The following is a 19,119-nucleotide window of genomic DNA, read 5'->3' as shown; positions in this document are numbered from 1 at the left end:
TTTGCAACTTACAGGTATGCATGGAGTACTCAGAAACAGCTTTGGAGATCAAATTGGCACTATATGCAAAGCTGAGCAAGTTGGAACGACCTTGTAAAAGGACCCACAGAAGTATGCAGACCTCCTGGAAGGCTGCTCTGAAAATAAGCGTTTAAGAGCCTGTAGCTGGGGAAGGCAGCAGTGTTTCCGATGGCTCAGTTTAAGCTGTGGAGAGAAGAAAGCCCTTTAAGGGCTGCCCATTTCTTTCTTTCCTTGTTCCTCCTCCCCACACACACGTTTTCAATCCAGGCAGGGCAGCTTCTCATGCTTCCATGAAAGTGTCACGCCTTCGTCCTTTCAGACAGCTCCTCTGGGCTGGAGCAGCTCCAGCGGCCCCCTGCAATCGGTGCCCAACATGCCTGCCCCATCACCTGGATGCATTCTGGCTCAATGCAGGTGCTGAGAGCACTGTCCATGTGGGCTTCCCCGTCCTTGGCCCTGGTGGCTGAGATTTGGGATTTGAAACACTTTAGCCTGCCCTCACAGCTTTGGCTGCCAGATTTCCATCTGATTTCCACTACCAGACTTCCTAATTTCAGGTATTCAGATAAGATCAGCATTTCTCAAACTTCAGGTGATGACCTCCAGTGATGGCTTGCAAGAAGCTTAAGGAACACTCAGTCTTCAGAAATTCTACCTGCTATCTGGGTACTCTAGAGATGACACGAAGACAGGTAAGTCGAAAAGCGGACAGATAATGTGAAGAGTTGAGCCTTGTCTCTGAAGCACAGGAAATGCAGCTCAATTACTTTGTGTTAAGTCTTGACGAACTGAAAGTGAAATAACTAGAAGCAGGTTATTTCAGCTGCTGCCTACTCTCCAGCAGCTGGGGCATGCAAATCCAGCCGTTAGGACCTATGTGGGCAGGAGGGAACAATAGCCAAGTTTCTGTACATCTATACAGGCACAGCATGCATAATTAAGCTTGTACAAACACATTTCTGAAATTACACACACCACACATAAAGAGCAGGATCAAAGTTCTGCTGATCTGAAGTATCAATCCATAGTTTGAATTGCATCACAAATACATAATGCAAGCACGTATCAGGAATACATTGATATCAGTGTTGTGCTGATGAAAACCCCTGAGAATCGAGATGTCCTTTCACAATCCGTCCCTCGTAGCAGTAAAAATACCTATGGAATCTGCCCCACCATGGTCTACCAAATGGGATCTTGGGTGAGCATCCCGGACCAGGACAGATCTCTGCCCACCGTTCTCCACTCTGTCAGCACTCTCTCTGCACACAGCCCTGACATCGGGCACGCAGAGCCACGCACCACTGGGAGGTACCACCAAGATCTCTGGTATTCCACACAACCACTGTGAATCCAGAAGGAAACTGTGCAACCAACCCCACAGGTACTTGGCACACTGGACTTAATTAGAAAGCAAACCCCTCTGAAGCAATAACCCTAATTAAACAGATGAATAAGCACTGGGTGAGCATTCCACAGAGTCATGGTTTGAGGAAAGCCTGTCTCAGCTGCAGGCCCAGCAGTTTGAGGCTCCCCAGACATAACCAGATAATGATCTTGATTTGTACACCAAAACGCTTTTCGGGAATCTAGTACCATCAGTTTGCACATACAATTATGAAATAATAGGATTAATGCTCTAGGATACTCATGACATCAGCTCACGTTGTGGGGTCTTTTCTAACCAGGGTTGCTGCAGTCAGGTGCTGGCCCTGAAATGGAAGTCTGAGCACTGCACTACTTCTGCCACGGTAAATGCAGGCGTTTCAGCTCCCAGCATCCTCCCCCAGCACAGGGAGAATGCAGACACAGGGGCAGAAAGGCCTGGTTGTTCACAGCATGGGTCTCAGGCCACCTGGAGAGGAGATGGGCCTGCTCTGCCTCACTGTGCTGGGGGCCCACATTGGAGCTGTGCTGACCCAGGAGCTCAGTGCCTGCAAACAAACTGGTAAATGTGCCTGGTTGTAACCCCAAGAAGTCCCAAGGGACAGCTCGTACCTTTTAAGTTAGGAACATGGTGAATCACCCAACTGCTGTTTGTTTATGGACTTGGCTGAACTGTGACCATAAAGGATTCGTCTGAGGTCAAAACAAGTTGAAAAACAGCCAGGAATAGAACCCAGCCCTCCTCAAACCTTGCTGTTTCATTTTAACCACTAGACCATAAATAAAACCACACTGTATTATGCAAAACAAAATTGTAGTATTTCAGCTTCTATTTATATGGAGATTTCCTAGTAGTGGACAAACAAAATGGCTATCAGCAGTATGGTTTTGTTTCTCTGAATTCAGTCAATTTTTCAATCTGAAATGCTACACTGATCATATTTTTCATTTATCCTAACAAACTTTACCAAATGCAGCCCTGTTCTGTGCAGCAAGACAAAGCCGTGCTTTAAGCATGCTTCCATACTTAATGCACCCCTTCTATTTCATTAGAAATTACATATTTGAGGTGATCAGCGAACTAGACCTTAACAAGACCTCCAGCTGTATTTTTGTATGCCTCACACACGAGCTGCACCCCATGCATGAAGAGCCAATCTTGTGCAGAGCCCTGTGCAGCCACAGATGTTTTTGATGATGAATCTGGTAAAAGAAAGCAAGCCAAGAGTCACTGCACATCAGAGGGCTGAGCCTTCTGGACTCTGTACATCTGAGCTTCAGCAGCCTCCCGGTGCTCTTTTGGACAGTCCAGTGCTGGTTTTGGGTGGTAACCAGCACACATCTAAAGAGAAGAACAAAGACTCTGCAGTCCACAACTGCAGCAGTGCCCATAAAGCAGCTCGGCACCCACTCTGCAGCCTCAGAGTGATGGAAAATTCCTTACCTCTAATGCTCCTGCACACATTCCCAAGTGCACAGCACAGCTTTCAGCTCCAAAACCTCTAACCTGGAACTGTATCAGCTCCTGAGCTCCCACTCCGCATGCTAAAAGGATCTGTAAAGACCGCATTTGTTGTTGCTCCACAGACTGACCCACCATGGTCTGATCAGTTTGGCTCTGAATTGCTGGATTTGTACACTTCAGGTTGCTTTAGTGCTGTGTTTCTACTTGTTTAACACTGAAAAAAAAAATGTTGTCAAGCATCATCAGCTTTAACTCTTCCTAAAGCAGGCTTGTTAGTGCTCTCATTGGTAAATGCTAGATATTTTTAGCTTTCTGCTGCTGCATTTTGTTTGCCTTTGATGTAACAAAGATTGGGGCTGTTTGGATATGCCTCAGAGGCCAGCAAAACAGAGCTTCATCTTGGAAACATTGCTTCCACTGAATAAAAATGCATGGCTCGAGGTAACAACAGCACTGAGGTGACATTCTGCATGTTGAGAGAAGCAATTCAGATGGACCCTGCATTTCAAGAAACTTCAATTTGTCAATTTTAATTGTTGGCATAACATTCCTTTGCTCCAGAATAGTATTTTAAAGATGACTGCACAGTCACCTGTTCTTTATGGGAATTTTTTTTTGTTTCCCTGACACAGGATAATCCTCTTGTGTTTAATGAGTGGCCTTCATAATTCACCTTTCTCAGATACAGCCCACTGCAAGTCATAATCCCATAATGGAAATATCCCTCCATTTCCATGGAAACAAACTACTGTGCCAAAATATGGGCTTAGTTTCAATAAAGACTTCCTGAACAGAGAAGAAATAGTTGCATGGGCTTCATGTTGAAAAATAATTTGGTTGCATCTAGAAATAAAATGACTTAAAGGCACAGCAGCCATTTATAGTCTATATGTAAGACATTATTCAGGCATATCAGCATCCAAGCAGATGAGGCTTGTTATTTCCCTCCACATCGCTTCTACTTGCCTGTTGAGGGCCTTGCTCACTTCCCCTTTGGATACGATTTTGAAAACAGAAGGAAACATGAAAAAACAGAGAAAACTCATGGCTGGTGTAGGAGTCTCAAAGTCAGATGTTCTCCACATACATCTCCCCCAGCTCTGTAAGATTCACTGCCTGACCATATTCACTTAAGAGAGTGGTCCTCTAAAGCTACACATTTAATTTGTTTAATGGTATGCACCTGGGCATATATGTAGCACAAATGCCCATGCTGTCAATGAGCCACATACACAAGCTTTTCTGCCATGTGCTAAAATAAAGCATTCACAAAGCACTAGCAAACGTGATTTCAGAGTTAAATCCTTCTATGCTCTCAGCTTTGGTTCCTCCTACAGAGAAAGCTATCTGCTTCATCTCTGGAGTGTTTGCAACTTAATAGTACTTCTATTGTGGTACTGAGATCACTAGATAAGGGCATCTATTAGATTGAAAAATAGCTCCATGCTTCTATCTGTCTGGCAAAAGCAGGAACTGCTGACCCAGTCGGTGTTATTCACATGTTCTTGACAGCAAGAGAGCAAACTATCACAGCCTTTGAAACCTTCCTTACGCTGCGAGGACCTGTTCTTCCCACAGCTTCTGTTTAATGCTCCAATTCTTTAAGTGTTCACTGATGGCTGATGAACAGTTTGTCAGGCAGTGATTTACTGGGATAGAGCAAGCAACACATCCTTCTTCCCCTCACTCCCAATGCCAGCATGCTGAAAAGCCACATCTCCAGATCTCAGGTTTGCTGCAGTACACAGCTTTATACAGACTAACTCCTGCAAGCAGCCACGCAAGGAGAGCAGGGTCAACCGTCACCCTAGCACTGCACTGGTATGTGAAGAAACATCCAGCTCAAAGCATACTAGGAACAACTCGACTTCTCCATCTGCCTTCATCTTTACAACACTAATGGCCAAAACAGCTTCTGAAATCTGCAAAATCTGCACCTGTTAAAACTGAAACATGCAGACATGAAAACGTAGACAGCAGATATGCAAGCGTCAAAGCATCTCTCAATGCCTGCTAGGACAGCTTGAAGGCCACTGTTGTCACACCAACCAATCCCCCCTCCCTAGTCACCACACTTCTAAATGACACACAGAGTTGAATTACTCAGAGACCCAGGATAAAAGTAGAACTGCAGAGCTTCCAAGCCCAGAGTCCTTACACTACGATGAAACTGATGACAAACCTTTAACCTAAGCAGGAGAGCTCTGTTAGAACATTTGTATTTGAGTTAAAAGTAAACATGCAGCCATGGCATCTGAGCAGAAGAACAAATATTTCTTTGTAGTTGCTTACATTATGAGCTTTGTTAAGTGTTCAGCTCAACCTTTCATGTGTAAAACTCCCACGTTTATACTTTGCTTTTCATCTGCGTAATCCAGAAAGTCTTACACAAGGAACAAATTTGTCAGTCCCATTTTCAGTTGTAGAAACTGAAACATACCAAGTGATACAACTCGACAGAGCTACAAACACTGGATGGACTCAAGAACCAATTCTCAGCTGTCACCTTTTCTCCCAGATCTGCAGCCAATCCTACTGACTTGTTTGGGTGGATCTTTTCCAGAGCCATTATGTAAAGTCAAATACTTCCAAATAAGATGTAGGTGTGTAAAACTTCCCTCACCCCCAGACAGCGCAGATGGCTTAGGCAGGAACGTGAGGAAGGGGCCAAACCTGTTTATGCATGTTGCATTTTGGAGCAAGTTGAGAAAGGCAGCCACAAACAATGACTAAAGCTGCCTTTCTCATGTATTTCCCACGTGATGAGAAGGGAAATGCAGCTGAAAGCATAAGCAATTTTGCAATAAAACATTCACAGTGCACCAAACCCTGGCATTACATTGGCAACGTTTCCAGGACACAAGCTACATTCCAGATTATGTTGAATTAATCATATTTGCACACAATAAAAACAGTATTTTTCAAGCTTCCTTTCCCCTTCTTTTTTATTGAAACAGTTTGCAGCCACTAGTGATGATTTTATTATAGGTTTAAGGAGAACATGGAAGCAGCAGTGATTTCAGTACAGGGAAGGCCTCCCAAATGAAAGGATCCTGCTTGCTGACCTTATGTCTTTTCTACTTCAGAGATGGAAGATAACATTTTCAGCACGGCTGTAATGTCTGGAGAAGGGCAGTGGTCACAGAGGAATCTTTTCAAGCATAACCCGGTTTGTCATACTTAGTAACTCCATCTCCATCTGTCCATGGCCCGGTGTGAAATTACAGACAGTCTGAAAACCTTGCTCCTGTAGCCCTGTGCCTGTCAAGGGACATCTATCCACAACCTCATTGTGCAACCCATCCCATGTAATACTCAGGAATGCCAAGGCCTCCTGCATTGCTCAGATCCAGTCCTAATAATTAAAAAGTGTAGTTCACCCTGAGAAGGAAGCAGCCAAATGAAGTTTCCCTAAAAGCCATTTCTCTCAGGGGGGACAGATTTTTCAACAAAGATTTTGGAGCCTCTGGTATTAGTGTACCTTGCACAGCAACCCAGGGAGCAATGGGACCTTCCATACATGTAGGAGACCTCATTCACCCCATGAGGATGCAATAGTAATCCTTGAGGGGATAAGGACGAATCTAAATCCTGCAAGAGTCATTTCAATTTGCTTTCATTTTATTTTGAGCACTTAGTGGCCAAATTATTTCCAGCTGAAACCACAGTGGCTACAAATTCAGCAATTTAATGTTCATAATTTCTCAGAAAGGAAGGCTAAAACCTCCAGGCTGTTTTCTTCAAGAAGGTTTTACTTGCCCAACCCACCTCTATGAACAGTATTTCACAACCCTAAGCAGGGAAAGAAACAAACACAATAAGAGAACATAAAAGTTATTAACAAGAATTCAAAGTTTAATCTAATTTTGACGAGCAAACAATATCATTATGGCAGTGCTGCATCAGGCAGCCTCGAATCTTCTGTTTTCAAGTCAAGCGGTCCTTTAATTTAATAAGGTTAAGAAATATTACCCTATAAAACAAACGTCTGGAATCATATTTTATTTGCAGTGTAACGTGATGATCCTAAAACTGCTGTCAGTTGGCAAGCTGACACCCTCAGTCATGCAAGTAGCAAAATGCACGATCACTGCAGCATGTGTGCAGTAGGTGTTACTACATCTATACATACTTGCAAATGGAAGTGTCACATTCCTATCAAAATGAGCTCATTTAAGATAGAAAACAGTGCCATTATGAGTAGGTTTGTCTCCTTAAACTCATACAAGTACAAAACCATCTCAAGCTTCTGAAGTCCAGAATGATTCTGAATTCTCTGGTACTGAATCACCTCCTAAAGAGGCTTTTGGTGCTACAAGTGGCCATTGATTTGGGAAGAAAGAGAGTTGCTTTGTGCTCTTTCGTGGACACTTCCTCTTCACAAAGTGGGCAATTCAGGGTGTTAAAAAATAATCGATCTGCTCCTGAGCTGCCAAAATCTTTGACTGACAGCTACAGCTGTCATCAGGTTATAAATGATGTAAAAGCTCATGAGAGAGAGCAGAGCAAAAACACAGCACACAGTTTTAGGCAGGGCTAACGACTCGGGCTGCTGTCAATCACTGAATAAGATTATGCTTTGGATACTTCTAAACAACTTTACAAAAGTGACCTTAAAACATCTGAAAGCACAAATGTAGAGAATCAGATGAGGACACCAGGAGAGCTTCCATTCTTCTGCCTTTGTCTATTCACACAAGTCATGAATGGGCCTTCAAAATCCATCTGCTCACCATACATCATCTGATATGCAGACACCATTTCCAAGTGTTAAACTGCAGATAAACTAGCTTAATGTATGTGTGTGTATAAATAAACATACATATACAAGTCCAAACGGTAAGCCTAACCATGTGAAAGTCTGTGAGGGATAATTTGCCCAGACAGAGAACATGACAGGGTCTTACAAATGCACTGCAAAATATTAATGCAACACTTGACCCACTTCTTCATTATAATTCCAATTAATTAATTATTATAATATTTTAACACTGTTTTTTAAAGTCCCTGCAATTAATGAATAATTTTTCAATTGTGCCACAGTTAAACACAGCGAATAATGGCCAAATGTCAAAAGCCCAGAGAAGGGATGACAGTGAGACAGTAACAAGATGAACAGGTAACTTAGTTTCACAGTTGATTAAAATGGAAAGGGGAACTGGTACTCGGCAGGCACAAGGCTTTCCATCTGAAAAAGGCTTCCCAGCCTGACTATAATTCTTACAGCTTCCTGTAAAACCACCTACAGCTCTTATCTTTGCTGTACCACAGGAGAAGGCACAGGCCAGCAGCTTACCCACGAGCAGTCCAGATTTCCTGTATTCTGCTCAGATCACATCTTGCTTCTTTTTTTGCACCATATCCTGCCACTCAACTCCCCTGAAGGCACCGACTGCCTGCTGAATTGTATGGCTGTGACCTTCCAGCCTCAGCAGCCTCACGTTTCCACCTCCCAAGGAACTGTTTAAGGATGCCTGAAACTTTCACATTTTTCCTCTCATCAAGCTGAGCATCATTTCGTGGATAACAACACATTTGCTCTGTGTTTACGCAACACTTGAGTAAAATGAACAGTCGGAGGAGTGAGGACAGTGCTGAAACTCTCCTTCTGTCAGTTAGCAACACGCTTCTTGTTCCTCTGGGATCACCCGCGTCCTTGGAAATGCTGCCAGTTTGTGCAAGTTGTTCTTTCAGTATGGAAGTGAAACCCACAACTTTTTTTCTTTTTTTTTTTTAAAGCATTTGTTCTTGAACTGTTTTGCACTCCCTAAAAGCCTGGCCGTAAGGCTGTCACAGCTGGGAAACACAAACATGGAAAGTGCCTGCAGTCGTATCTGAGCCCTCTTTGGAATTGTATCTGGAAAATCCAGCACGGATTAACTGTGATACACTTTATGACTTAAAAAGTGGCAGGAACTTTAAGCAGATTTATAAATCAGGTGTTGAGTAACCAAATCTTTTACATATAACTAGTGCCTCATTGATAACAGCTTAAAAGCACCAAAGCAAGTGACTGAAATCTGAACTTCAATTCCTTCCAATATCCTCCAAAACAGCTTTTTGTAGCATTGTGTCCAGCCATGAGCCTGTGAGCACACGGAGCCTTTCCTAACATTCATTTAGCCACTGACCCCTTGCACTGCCCACAGCATCTCTCATTTCTACTCAGTGGCCATGGTAACTAGGTGACCACACTTGACACACTGCATTAACCTATTATTAGCTGAAGCTCACACTCTACTTCATGTAGCTCAGCGTATTCTCAGTATTTTAAGTTGAAATATCAAGACTGATACAAACTTTCTATCCACAATCTTGGAAGTGGTAGTGAGAAAGAAGGTAGAATTCTATGTGAAGACCTTAGTTACAGCCTGCCTGACACAGTAGTGTAGGAAAGTGGAAGTGGCATTTTTACCTTTTCCTTCCTTAAAATACATAACATCATGTAAGTTTGATAACACAGAAAACTGTAACTTCACCCTTTCCTGCAGCAGAAGTCTCAGAGAAGTTGCCTGTCAAGTAGTTGAAAGGCAGAAAAGTCCTGCAGAAAACTGTATGAAACTAAAAGTCTTATGCAACCTCCTAAAGACTATCTGCCACAAAGCACGGGCAATGCTTTCTAAATTAACTTGTTCAGCCAACACATAATGCTCCCCTGCCTTGCTGTTTCTCACAAATGCATTGCTGATGTGGCCAAAAGAGGAGTGGGAAAAAGAAAAACTTATTCCAAAATGACCCTCCCAAGATGCAAGAACATCTGCTGACTAAAGGTGCAGCCCATCATATGCACCAAGGATAATAAAATCACACTGTCATTCAAAATCAAGCTTCCATCAGGGACAATATCACACGACAGCAGAAAATAAGCAATTAATTATACTTTTCAAGTTTCACTTTCCTTGAAACTGTACTAAAGCTATGTGGCTCATGAGCAAATACGACTTCCAAATAACAAATTAAAGAGAAAAACCTGAAATGAAAGTGGAACGAACAGTGAATGCAATATTTGCTAACACAGGAAACACCTGCTAACTGAAGTAGCCCAATCAATAACTGGTTTCCTTTCAACTAGAAGTAATATTCCAAACTAAGTCAGTGATAAACAGCAAGAAGATACTCACCAGCGAGCGTATAATCCATATCAAAACCAAAGCACTTGATCTTTTCCATAGCTAAACTTCTGTTTACAAAGACCCTGTAAAGAGAGAAAAAAACAAAGCCATTGGTGTATTTTCAACACAAATGTACTTCAGAGCAAATATATTCTGACTGGTGTCCTAGGTCAAAACTAGAATATACCTGAAAACAGAGGCAAGACTCATTTTTTGCCATGAGTCCTCCTGAAGCAAAGCCATGACTCTGCAGGGTTATTCTAATTATTGGTATGCCATCTAGAGACATACACGCATGCATGCACACACACATGGTTTTGCATGTGACCTGCAAAAATTCCTAAGAATAGAAGTGCAGAAGCTCCTGAAGAAGAACTCAGACTTCAAGTGGAAACAGAAGATAGCAAGCAATACAGTTTGCTTGATTAAAATCAAAGATTACAAAGAGGTAAGAAGGGAAGGAAGAGAAAACATTTCTGTGAATAAACTCACAGCATTCGAACCCTTTTTGGAATTCTATCTGGAAACTCAAAGCAAATATTCGTTATCACATTTATATCAATATGATTAATAAACATTTAATAGACCTCTGAAAAACAGAGACAAAAATTTCACCCACAATATTTCTGTTGAGAAAAATGTGATTTTCATCTGTCATAAAATCTGCCACTCCTCCACAAACAACACTAGTTTTTAATTCAGTTTTTCCCGTTAATACGTACTGCAGTGAGAATCTAAGCTGTGTACTTCCAGGCTCTTTTTGATCACAACATTTTAACACACTACATCCAATTTAAATTCAAGTAAATACCACAGTAAAGAAATAGGTCAGGGAATGCAACAAAAGCTTCTCTTGCTTCCTGCTCCATCTACTGCAGTCACTAAGCTGCTCATGTTTCCCCAGAACTTTAAAGCATACAGCAGATCTGTAATTCAGCAGGGCTTCTCCCCACCGCCTGCTATCGGAACGCCGCAGATGAGTCTGAGCGGCGCAGGCAGGAGCTCAGTGCGGGATGGAAGCTGAGCTTCTCAGCACCGAGCTCAGACAAATCCCTTATTCTGCTCCAGCCGTGATGCTGAGGCAAAGATCTGTATGAGAACAGCCACGAGTCCTCCACCTGTACTTTGCATTCGGTATGTGAAAATTTTCCAAATTTTTAATAACTCTATCACCCTCAGCACAGTAATTAGAAACCAAACTCCGCGGGAGAAGGAGTGGCACAGAGAGACCCGAGCAATGGAGACAGTAAGTGCAAAGCCAAGCACTCAGATACCCCGGAAAGCTCACGGCAAGCCTGACTGTGGGCAGGAGGCACTTGGTGCCAGCTTGCTGCTTTGCTGACCCCCAAAGCCGGCGATTTCGCCGCAAACTAACACCTAACTGTCATGCTTCTATGCAAGTTGCCTTACCTCATCTCTCACCGATGTGCTCCTTGTTCAGTTCGCAGCAGTCTGATTCATCTACTTGCCTGAATCATGTTACACAATTCCTTAAAAGCTTTCCTAGTACAGATGCAGTTTTGCTTGGATCTGATTTGACTTCAGAAGATCATTATGCCTCAACCGAGCCTTAAAGTACTGTGTATCTTCTTGGACAGTGGTATAGAAAACACATCTGTGGCTAATTTAACTAGTCACTGGATATCGTTGTTGTTCCACACAAATCCACTTGGAATAGTTTCTCCGGCAATAGCATGCTTTGCCCCTAACCTTGCACATTCTCTCTGGGAGTCACAGTTTCCTGGCGCATCGCCTGCCTTTGACAATGGGGCTTGTCACCGAGGGGCCACAGAGGTTAGTGATGACTATCTTTACTGATAGATTTATGGATTACCTAAACAAGACAAAATCTGGGGAGAAAAAAAGAAGAAAAAAAAAAAGCAACACAAAAAAACCCACCCGGTACACTAGTAAAGAAAAGCCTTTTGGAAACTCAAGACGGGATCATAAATCACTCAAATTCACTCTTGCAATGCAAAAATGCCTCTTGCTTTTGAGTAGGTGGAGCAGATTACCCGAATCCACAGCTTCAATCAGTGTTTGTTTGCCTTAACATCTTGATAGATCCGATCTAGCAGAGGCCAATGCAAAATGTTATTTAGTACTAAACAGTCTCATACTTTGCATAATGAAGATGATTACGTTCTATTGCTGCTGGTGCCAGGAAGTACTATTTATTACTTCAATCCAGCACATGATTTCTGACCTAATCCTTGCACAGTTTGTTTCTAAAAGAGAGATTTAAGAAGGAATAACATACCTCTGGGAAATGCTAGCAACATTTTTTGTCCAACCTGCAGAGTCCCATTTTGTTTTCTCCTTTAGGCTCAGCCCCTGGAGCATAGTTCTCCGTCCAAGCAAAATGCTCAGACTGCCCGTCCCCTCTGGACACAGCAGGAATAGGAAGGGAAATTTAAAGAAGCTCGGGAGTCTGAAGAGCGACTCAGAATTGCAACATTTGGGAACAGTTTCACAAACGAGGACAGAAAACAAACGCTGCTGAGACAGAGCTGAATGCACTTATAAAAAGGGCAATACGACAGTGCCTGGGAAAGGCGAAAACAAGGGAGCTGTGACCCAAGAGATCGCTTCCAGTCCTGCGTCCCTATGTTTAGATGATGACGACACCAAACTGACCAAAACCATGGAAAGATCTTTAAGCCTCTGACATTTTTCATCACTTTCTTTCAGAGTATTTACAAACTGAACCCTGGGACTAAATAAAAGACACAGCACATGGTGATACCAATGACCTGGGAAAGTTTACTGAAGGCAATGTAAGGAACAACATCTAAAAGCATATTTTTTGTTCCAAAACAGGTCTTCAGATCAAAACAAGAAATCTGCTATACTAGTCCTGCCTTGGTAACAGCTGGTGAAGGCTGATCTTTCTCTGTCAACCTGTAAATATCCCCTACGATATAGAAACTGTATGTGGCAAGGACCGACTGTACCCTGACAGTCTGTGGGACCTGGCAGAAAACAAGGCATCCACCAACTGATCTGCCAGGGTGATTGCTTCACTCACCAGTGCTGGAGTGAAACTGAGCAAATATGTTTAAAAAAAAAACAACTTAATGAGGCTATTGCACAACACGTTCAGGACAGGAAATGAGAGCACGTGAATAGATTTAAACTTGGATCCATGATAGCAGAAAAAGTGGCAGACTAAACAGTGGCAAAGCAATTGGAACCAATCTCACTTATCTCACACAGGTCGAGGCAGATGTTCCATTCCTTTGAAGGTGCTCAGGAACACAGTTCTCAATACCAATAAAGGAATACATCTCCTACGAATGGTACCCCCCCTATGCACAAGGGGATAAGTAGATAGAGGGGAGATTTAGGCTGGATATAAGTAAAAAGTGCTTTATGGCAAGGGTGGTAAAGCACTGGCACAGGTTGCCCGTAGAGGAGGTGGTGCCCCATCCCTGGAGACACCCAAGGTCAGGCTAGATGGGCTCTGAGCATCTGATGGAGCTGTAGGTGTCCCTGTTCAGTGCAGGGGAGTGGGACTGGGTGACATTTATAGGAGATAAATCTCCATCAGGAGAGCTTCTGGGAAGACCCAGGTGCTTGGCAGAAGCTGCAGATGCAGCCCAGCCCTGTGCTTAGAGCTGAGCAAAGGCTCAGCTGATCTCAGGAATACTGGTCAGGAGTGCAAAAAATGTAACGTCACCACAGGAACTCACGTGCAGGAAGAAGTGACTTGTAAACCCTGCACAATTAATAAAAGGTCTGCAGAAGGAGTCAAGAGTAAGATGAAAACTAGTATCTTCAGCCTTCTTAGGCAAGGACATTTTAACTTCAAGTCATTTTTTCAGTTGTCAGAATTAGAAGTAATCATGCTTTCACTTCCCCAGATTTTGGTCTTTGCCATTCAGAAATAATCACTTTAACTCAGAGCATTGGAGTTTAAAATTAAGCTGATTTGAACATTCACCAGCACTGGAAGATATGACCAGCCAAACACAGGCACTACATGAGATCACCTCCTGCATCCCTGAGCTGATGCTGTTCCCAGCTCCACATCTGTCAGCATCCAGGCAAGTCCTTCACCAGGACACTGCTTTTCTCTTGCCTTCACCTGTCCTTTGCCTGTGAAAAAGTGAGCATTACACTTCTGGTTTGAGGAATATCCTTGAGACTGTTCCAGTGGTCTGGATCCCTGGTGCATCGACCCTGGTCAGACTGGGAGCAGGTGGCTGAGCCCACAATAGATCCACACCTTTAGAAGAAACAGACTTCTGCACTGATTTCCCTACTAATGAGCTCTTTCTCAAAGATTAAACCCTGCAGCTTGGCCACAGCAGAAGACACTCAGCAATGACAGTATTTATTTTCTTTTTAAGCTCCAAGAATTGTGCTGAATAAGAGAAAAATGTGTTGCATGGCAAGGAAGAAGGAACTGCTGAGCACACATAATGGGAGTCACAGAGCCCTCATATCCTCAGTACCACAATACACAGTCCTTCATATTTTTAAAAGTGAAATGACCTGGGTTTTGCTACTGTTACTGTCAATCAGTCCTGAGGTAGGAACCTAAATCCTGTCTCTTCTCCAGTAACACAGGAGACGAGTGCAGGCAGAGAGGGAGAAATGTTTTTATTTTGTCTGTGCAAAATCTCAGAAGCATGCTGTGCCCTGAGTGCAATTTGCATGCATAATATTGTGGCAATGTGACCAACAAAATAAAAAGCACCAGAATTACACAGCTATGGAGGAACACTGTCAGATGGCTCCTGACTCCTCACAGGAGAGGTTTCTGGAACAGAGCACTTCATAATGATTTTCGAAACGTGTCCAGAAATATTTTGCAGCAAAAAGAGTTATTTGTAAGGAGGGTATGTTTCATTAGAAATTAAATAAATTCAACAAAACTTGCCGCAGCAGTGCTGAGTGGAATAGCAAATGCAATGGGAGCTGGTTACGTGTGATTTACATATATGTTTTGTGGTGGACAATTGGGTCTGAGCCAGCCATGACACAGGGACTCAGATCTCTACTTCCTCACAGCTGAGACACTTTGTTTAACCTTCACTTTATGGACAACTTCTGTGTTTTAATAAGCTGTTAAGAAACATGAGGGAACCGAATGGATTAGCTATTGATAACTTCCCATATCCAAGTTCCCCACAGCCTCTTTAAGAGGATAATAATGAAAAATACATCACCACTCTTAGGACGACTGGATGCTGTTACAGGTTATTCCCCAGGTGTACGCTTAGAGGAGAGGACCCAGCACATGACATACAGCTCTGGCTGCAGGAGACTCCACCAGCAGCAGTGAGCTCAGATGAACCCCTCAATGACTTGACCCAGCCAGCTCAAATGGTATGAGATACCTCCAGGAGGACACTAAATTACGCTAGATTTTCAGAGTTTCATTTTATTCCTTCTTCTAAAAAAGACGAATATTCTGACACATCACTATATGTGTAATTGTATTAAGAGTCAGTGTTTGGATCTGAGATTTATTTAGGCAGGTGAAACAGTTTAAGACAGGAGACAGAAAAAAGGCACAAAGTTTTGTGGTCACTTATAGTAACATTTCCAACATAATGCCCAGCAGTTTTACAAGACAACTAACCATCCCTGTGTAATTGCAGTACTGTAAAACTGGAAAATCAGACTACAACTGGAACTTGGAAGTCTGATGAGACTGTATCCAGAAGCATGACTGTGAGCACTTCCCTCCAAAATTCAGCAGCATTCAGAGGGAAGCAGATACCCTTCACCACTTCTATTTCCATTGTTTGGGTTTTCTTCCCAGGCAACAGCAAAGTGCCAAGAAGCTCACGTATGGATTCCATCCCAAAATAACACCCGTCTGCCCTGTGGAACTATTACAGCTGGGGATCATGGGACATTTTCAATGTAATTTCTTTATTATTAATTTGGCAAGTGTTCTGCTTTTTCGTAAGCTCATCCATTCTGCCGCCTTAACACCCCCTCTCCCTCCCCTCTCCAGTGTTGAAGCACTAAAGCAAAATAAATAGAGGCACACGCTGCCTGCAGCTCTACACATGTCACTGCACAAGCACACGGAGGCTGCACAAAGACATATGAGGACAGACCAGAGCCAGCAGTGCCTACAGAGCCACGCCATTTGAAGTTACACTGGAAATACCACCCATCCCCTACTGGAACGCATCTGATGAGAAGAGGTACACAGCCCTTTCAGACTAATATTATTTACTCGTTTGCCACCCAATCCAACTGATCATTATAAAGGGACCTTATTATATACAGTAACCAAATAGACAAACAGTTTCAATCTCTTAACCTAGTCTATATAACATTTCTAGCTGTTTGCAACCACCAAATCAATGAAGAAACAAAATTATCAGTCAATAATCCAGTGTTCACAAATTTGAACACGTTAATACATATCTTAAATACATCTTTAAACCTAGGAATAGAAACAACCAACTGGTAATCCTTTTGCTTTGTTGTTACTGAAGAATATACCATTGGTTTTGACACAGGATCTCAAAGTACATTAACAGTTTAAATAGTCTAACTCATACTAACACCATAAGATGCTTTAAAAGCAAAATGAAGCATGTAGCTATGAAGCAACTTTGTTGAAAGTCTGTGATAGTCAACAGCAGAATTAGGATTAGAAATCATGATGCCACATCCCCTGAGCTAGCCAGTAAACAACTCTGTCACAAAACAAAACTACAACAACAGAAACCCCACGTTCAGGATGAGGAGTCTCAAATTACTTCGGTGCAAAATGGCAAAAGCATCCCAAATCCTACACGTTTAACATGAGCATCAATCCCAATCTTGCTGCGAAGCCACAACCACAGAATAAAAGTAAATGCAAATACCTGTTTCCTGGGTCTTGGCAACTGTCAGTAACAACAGTGGATGTAACGCCAACTTTTTCCATTATTTGCTGTATCTAAATGCGGTTTCTGTTTAAACTCTGAAGAGCTACACGAGGTAATCCAGAGGGTACCTAGAAGTGCTCGCTCCAAGTTAAAAAATAGACACTAGGGCAATTTGGTGGCTCAGAGTCAACCTAGTTCTTGGTTAATTACAATCACGCTAAATGACAGTACTCCTCCAGAACAAATGACCTAGTGATTACCCTCTACCCGGAAAAGTCAACAAGCACTGCACGAGGGAGGTGGCCTCACAACCACACAAACCAAGGAAAAACCACCCAGCAGCTACACGTCCATTTTATTTCCGAATTAAAATGTATGTTGCTAATAGTGCAGTGATGCAGTATCCTCTTACCAGTGACCTCTGCTAGAGAATGAATAACATCTAGCTTGTATATTAATTCATCTTTAGTCCTCACCTCCAACAGGAGCCAACAATGTTGTATAACCAGGTTTGTGGCTTACAGTAACACCACCCAACTTAGTTAAAGCAATCAGAAATACTCTGACAATATTAAACCACCCTTTCGCCTCCCCTATAGATTTTTTAATTCTTGATGTTGCTTATATGGCCCTTGTGCACTGCAGCATAGCATGTACTTTCATATCCTCATGCTCTGCTTGCTTCCTCAGTAACTTCAATACTCTAATTTCTTAAGCAGCTATACAAATTGATTCAAACACCAAGCAAAAACCCAGGGAGGAAAGCAGCTATAAATATTGATTTTGAACATTCTTGCCTCTGGCATGCAGACATGATTATGATATAGTCATTAAACTCTGAGTCAGTATGCAATACACCAGTTAAACCAGTCTCAAATAGGATTTCTGCCAACAGCGTTACGTGTTGAGGACCCATCCATCAATATGATACAGTAAGAAGTGTAACACCTGAAAAAACAGTTTCCCGGAAGGAAAAACCACAGTAGAATGGTAACTTCAGAGATGATTTTTGAGAAAGTTTTCTAAAAGTTTAAAGCCCAAGAGAGCATTTTTAAGATAAATTATATTGCTTGGATTGGAAACTTTTCCCCTCACATTTTGTTGTTCCAACATTTACAATTCGAGCATACTAGATCTGGTAAGCATAGCCTTTAAGTTAAAAAATTATATATATTATTCTTAAATTTAATATACATTTTTAATTGTGTTCCTAAATCACTTTGGATTTGCAATTCTCAAGATTGTTTTTTTTTTCAGCTGCTAGGGTAAGAAAAGACAGAAAAGCAGACTCAGAGGGACTGAAACAGAAAGAAGAGGAAGGAAGGACTCAAACATTCACAATTCTAAGCCACCAGTTCATTCTAATATTCAATGAAGTAACTTGTTGTACATGAAAGGAAGAAATATGAATCTCAATACCTTCTGTTTTCTACCTCTCTTTTTTTATAAAACTGGGAGTGCTACAGCAATAACCATCAGTCAGAGCAAACTGGATCTTACTGAAATGGTTTCACATCCTAAAAGAAATGACTGTAACGAGCTTACATATCCTACATCTGAACAATTAATGAGATACTAAAAAAAACCCACAAAAAACAACAAGGAGAAATAATTTTGCTCCTACTCTGCATTTATCTTTTAAGCAACAACACATCTGTTAGTATCAAGATCACAAAAACTACCAGGAATAGAAATCTGACAACACTGCCCCTGGAATGAAGTTGTTTCAGATTCTTACAATACTGGATTATCAAAATAACTCCCATGAAACTGGTACACCAAAGCCATTAATAGCACAGATTTATACTACAGTCTTGGCACCAGGTTCTCTCATTCTCTCTCACATTCCCTCTCTGAAGAGGACTGTAATTTCAAAATGAAAATGTGCCTCCCCTTATGTATTCCAAATGCCATGCTTTCTATGAAAACCTGAAGAGTTCACATTTCTGCTCAACAAGTTTTAACTAAGACATTTCTATGTTCTATAACAGGATATTAAAACTGAGAAAAGACATTGATTTCAGACAGATCCCAGCTCCTTTGGGAAACCCTCCTTTACATGAGTGTGTTCTCGATTACTGTGGGGAACTTGATTCTGAAAATACAGGTTTTTATATAAGTCAGGGTTAACATGAAGAGCACTTAAATGTGTGAGCTCTTAAGGACAAGTACTGCTTCCCTTGAATCTTGTACTACATTTAGCAACCTGTCAGCACCTAACTATAGTAAATGTTAAGCTAACATTTAGGAAATAAATAAGCAGGCCTTGCTCTGATTTCGTTTACATCAGTCT

At 42.0% G+C, this 19,119-nt stretch overlaps 1 protein-coding gene across 5 annotated transcripts in view; it reads right to left on the bottom strand.

Moving 5' to 3' along the window:
* The window catches only part of NT5C2 (5'-nucleotidase, cytosolic II), a 52,476-nt gene that overhangs the window by 15,336 nt on the left and 18,021 nt on the right, over positions 1–19,119 (bottom strand). For 4 of the 5 annotated variants that reach the window (XM_065746457.1, XM_065746459.1, XM_065746458.1 and 1 more), the window contains one exon: positions 9,994–10,067. In XM_065746457.1, the coding sequence (XP_065602529.1) occupies positions 9,994–10,067 (74 nt within the window). Of the gene's footprint in view, positions 1–9,993; positions 10,068–12,244; positions 12,343–19,119 lie in introns of those variants that run through there. The other variant, XM_065746461.1, reaches the window with a different exon arrangement.

Source organism: Cyrtonyx montezumae, unplaced genomic scaffold, assembly GCF_038088225.1.
Source record: "Cyrtonyx montezumae isolate F1298 unplaced genomic scaffold, pur_monq_1.0 scaffold_4, whole genome shotgun sequence".
NCBI classification, from domain to species: Eukaryota; Metazoa; Chordata; class Aves; order Galliformes; family Odontophoridae; genus Cyrtonyx; species Cyrtonyx montezumae.
Note: the sequence above shows the minus strand (reverse complement) of the source record. Positions and strands in the feature narration are given on the sequence as shown.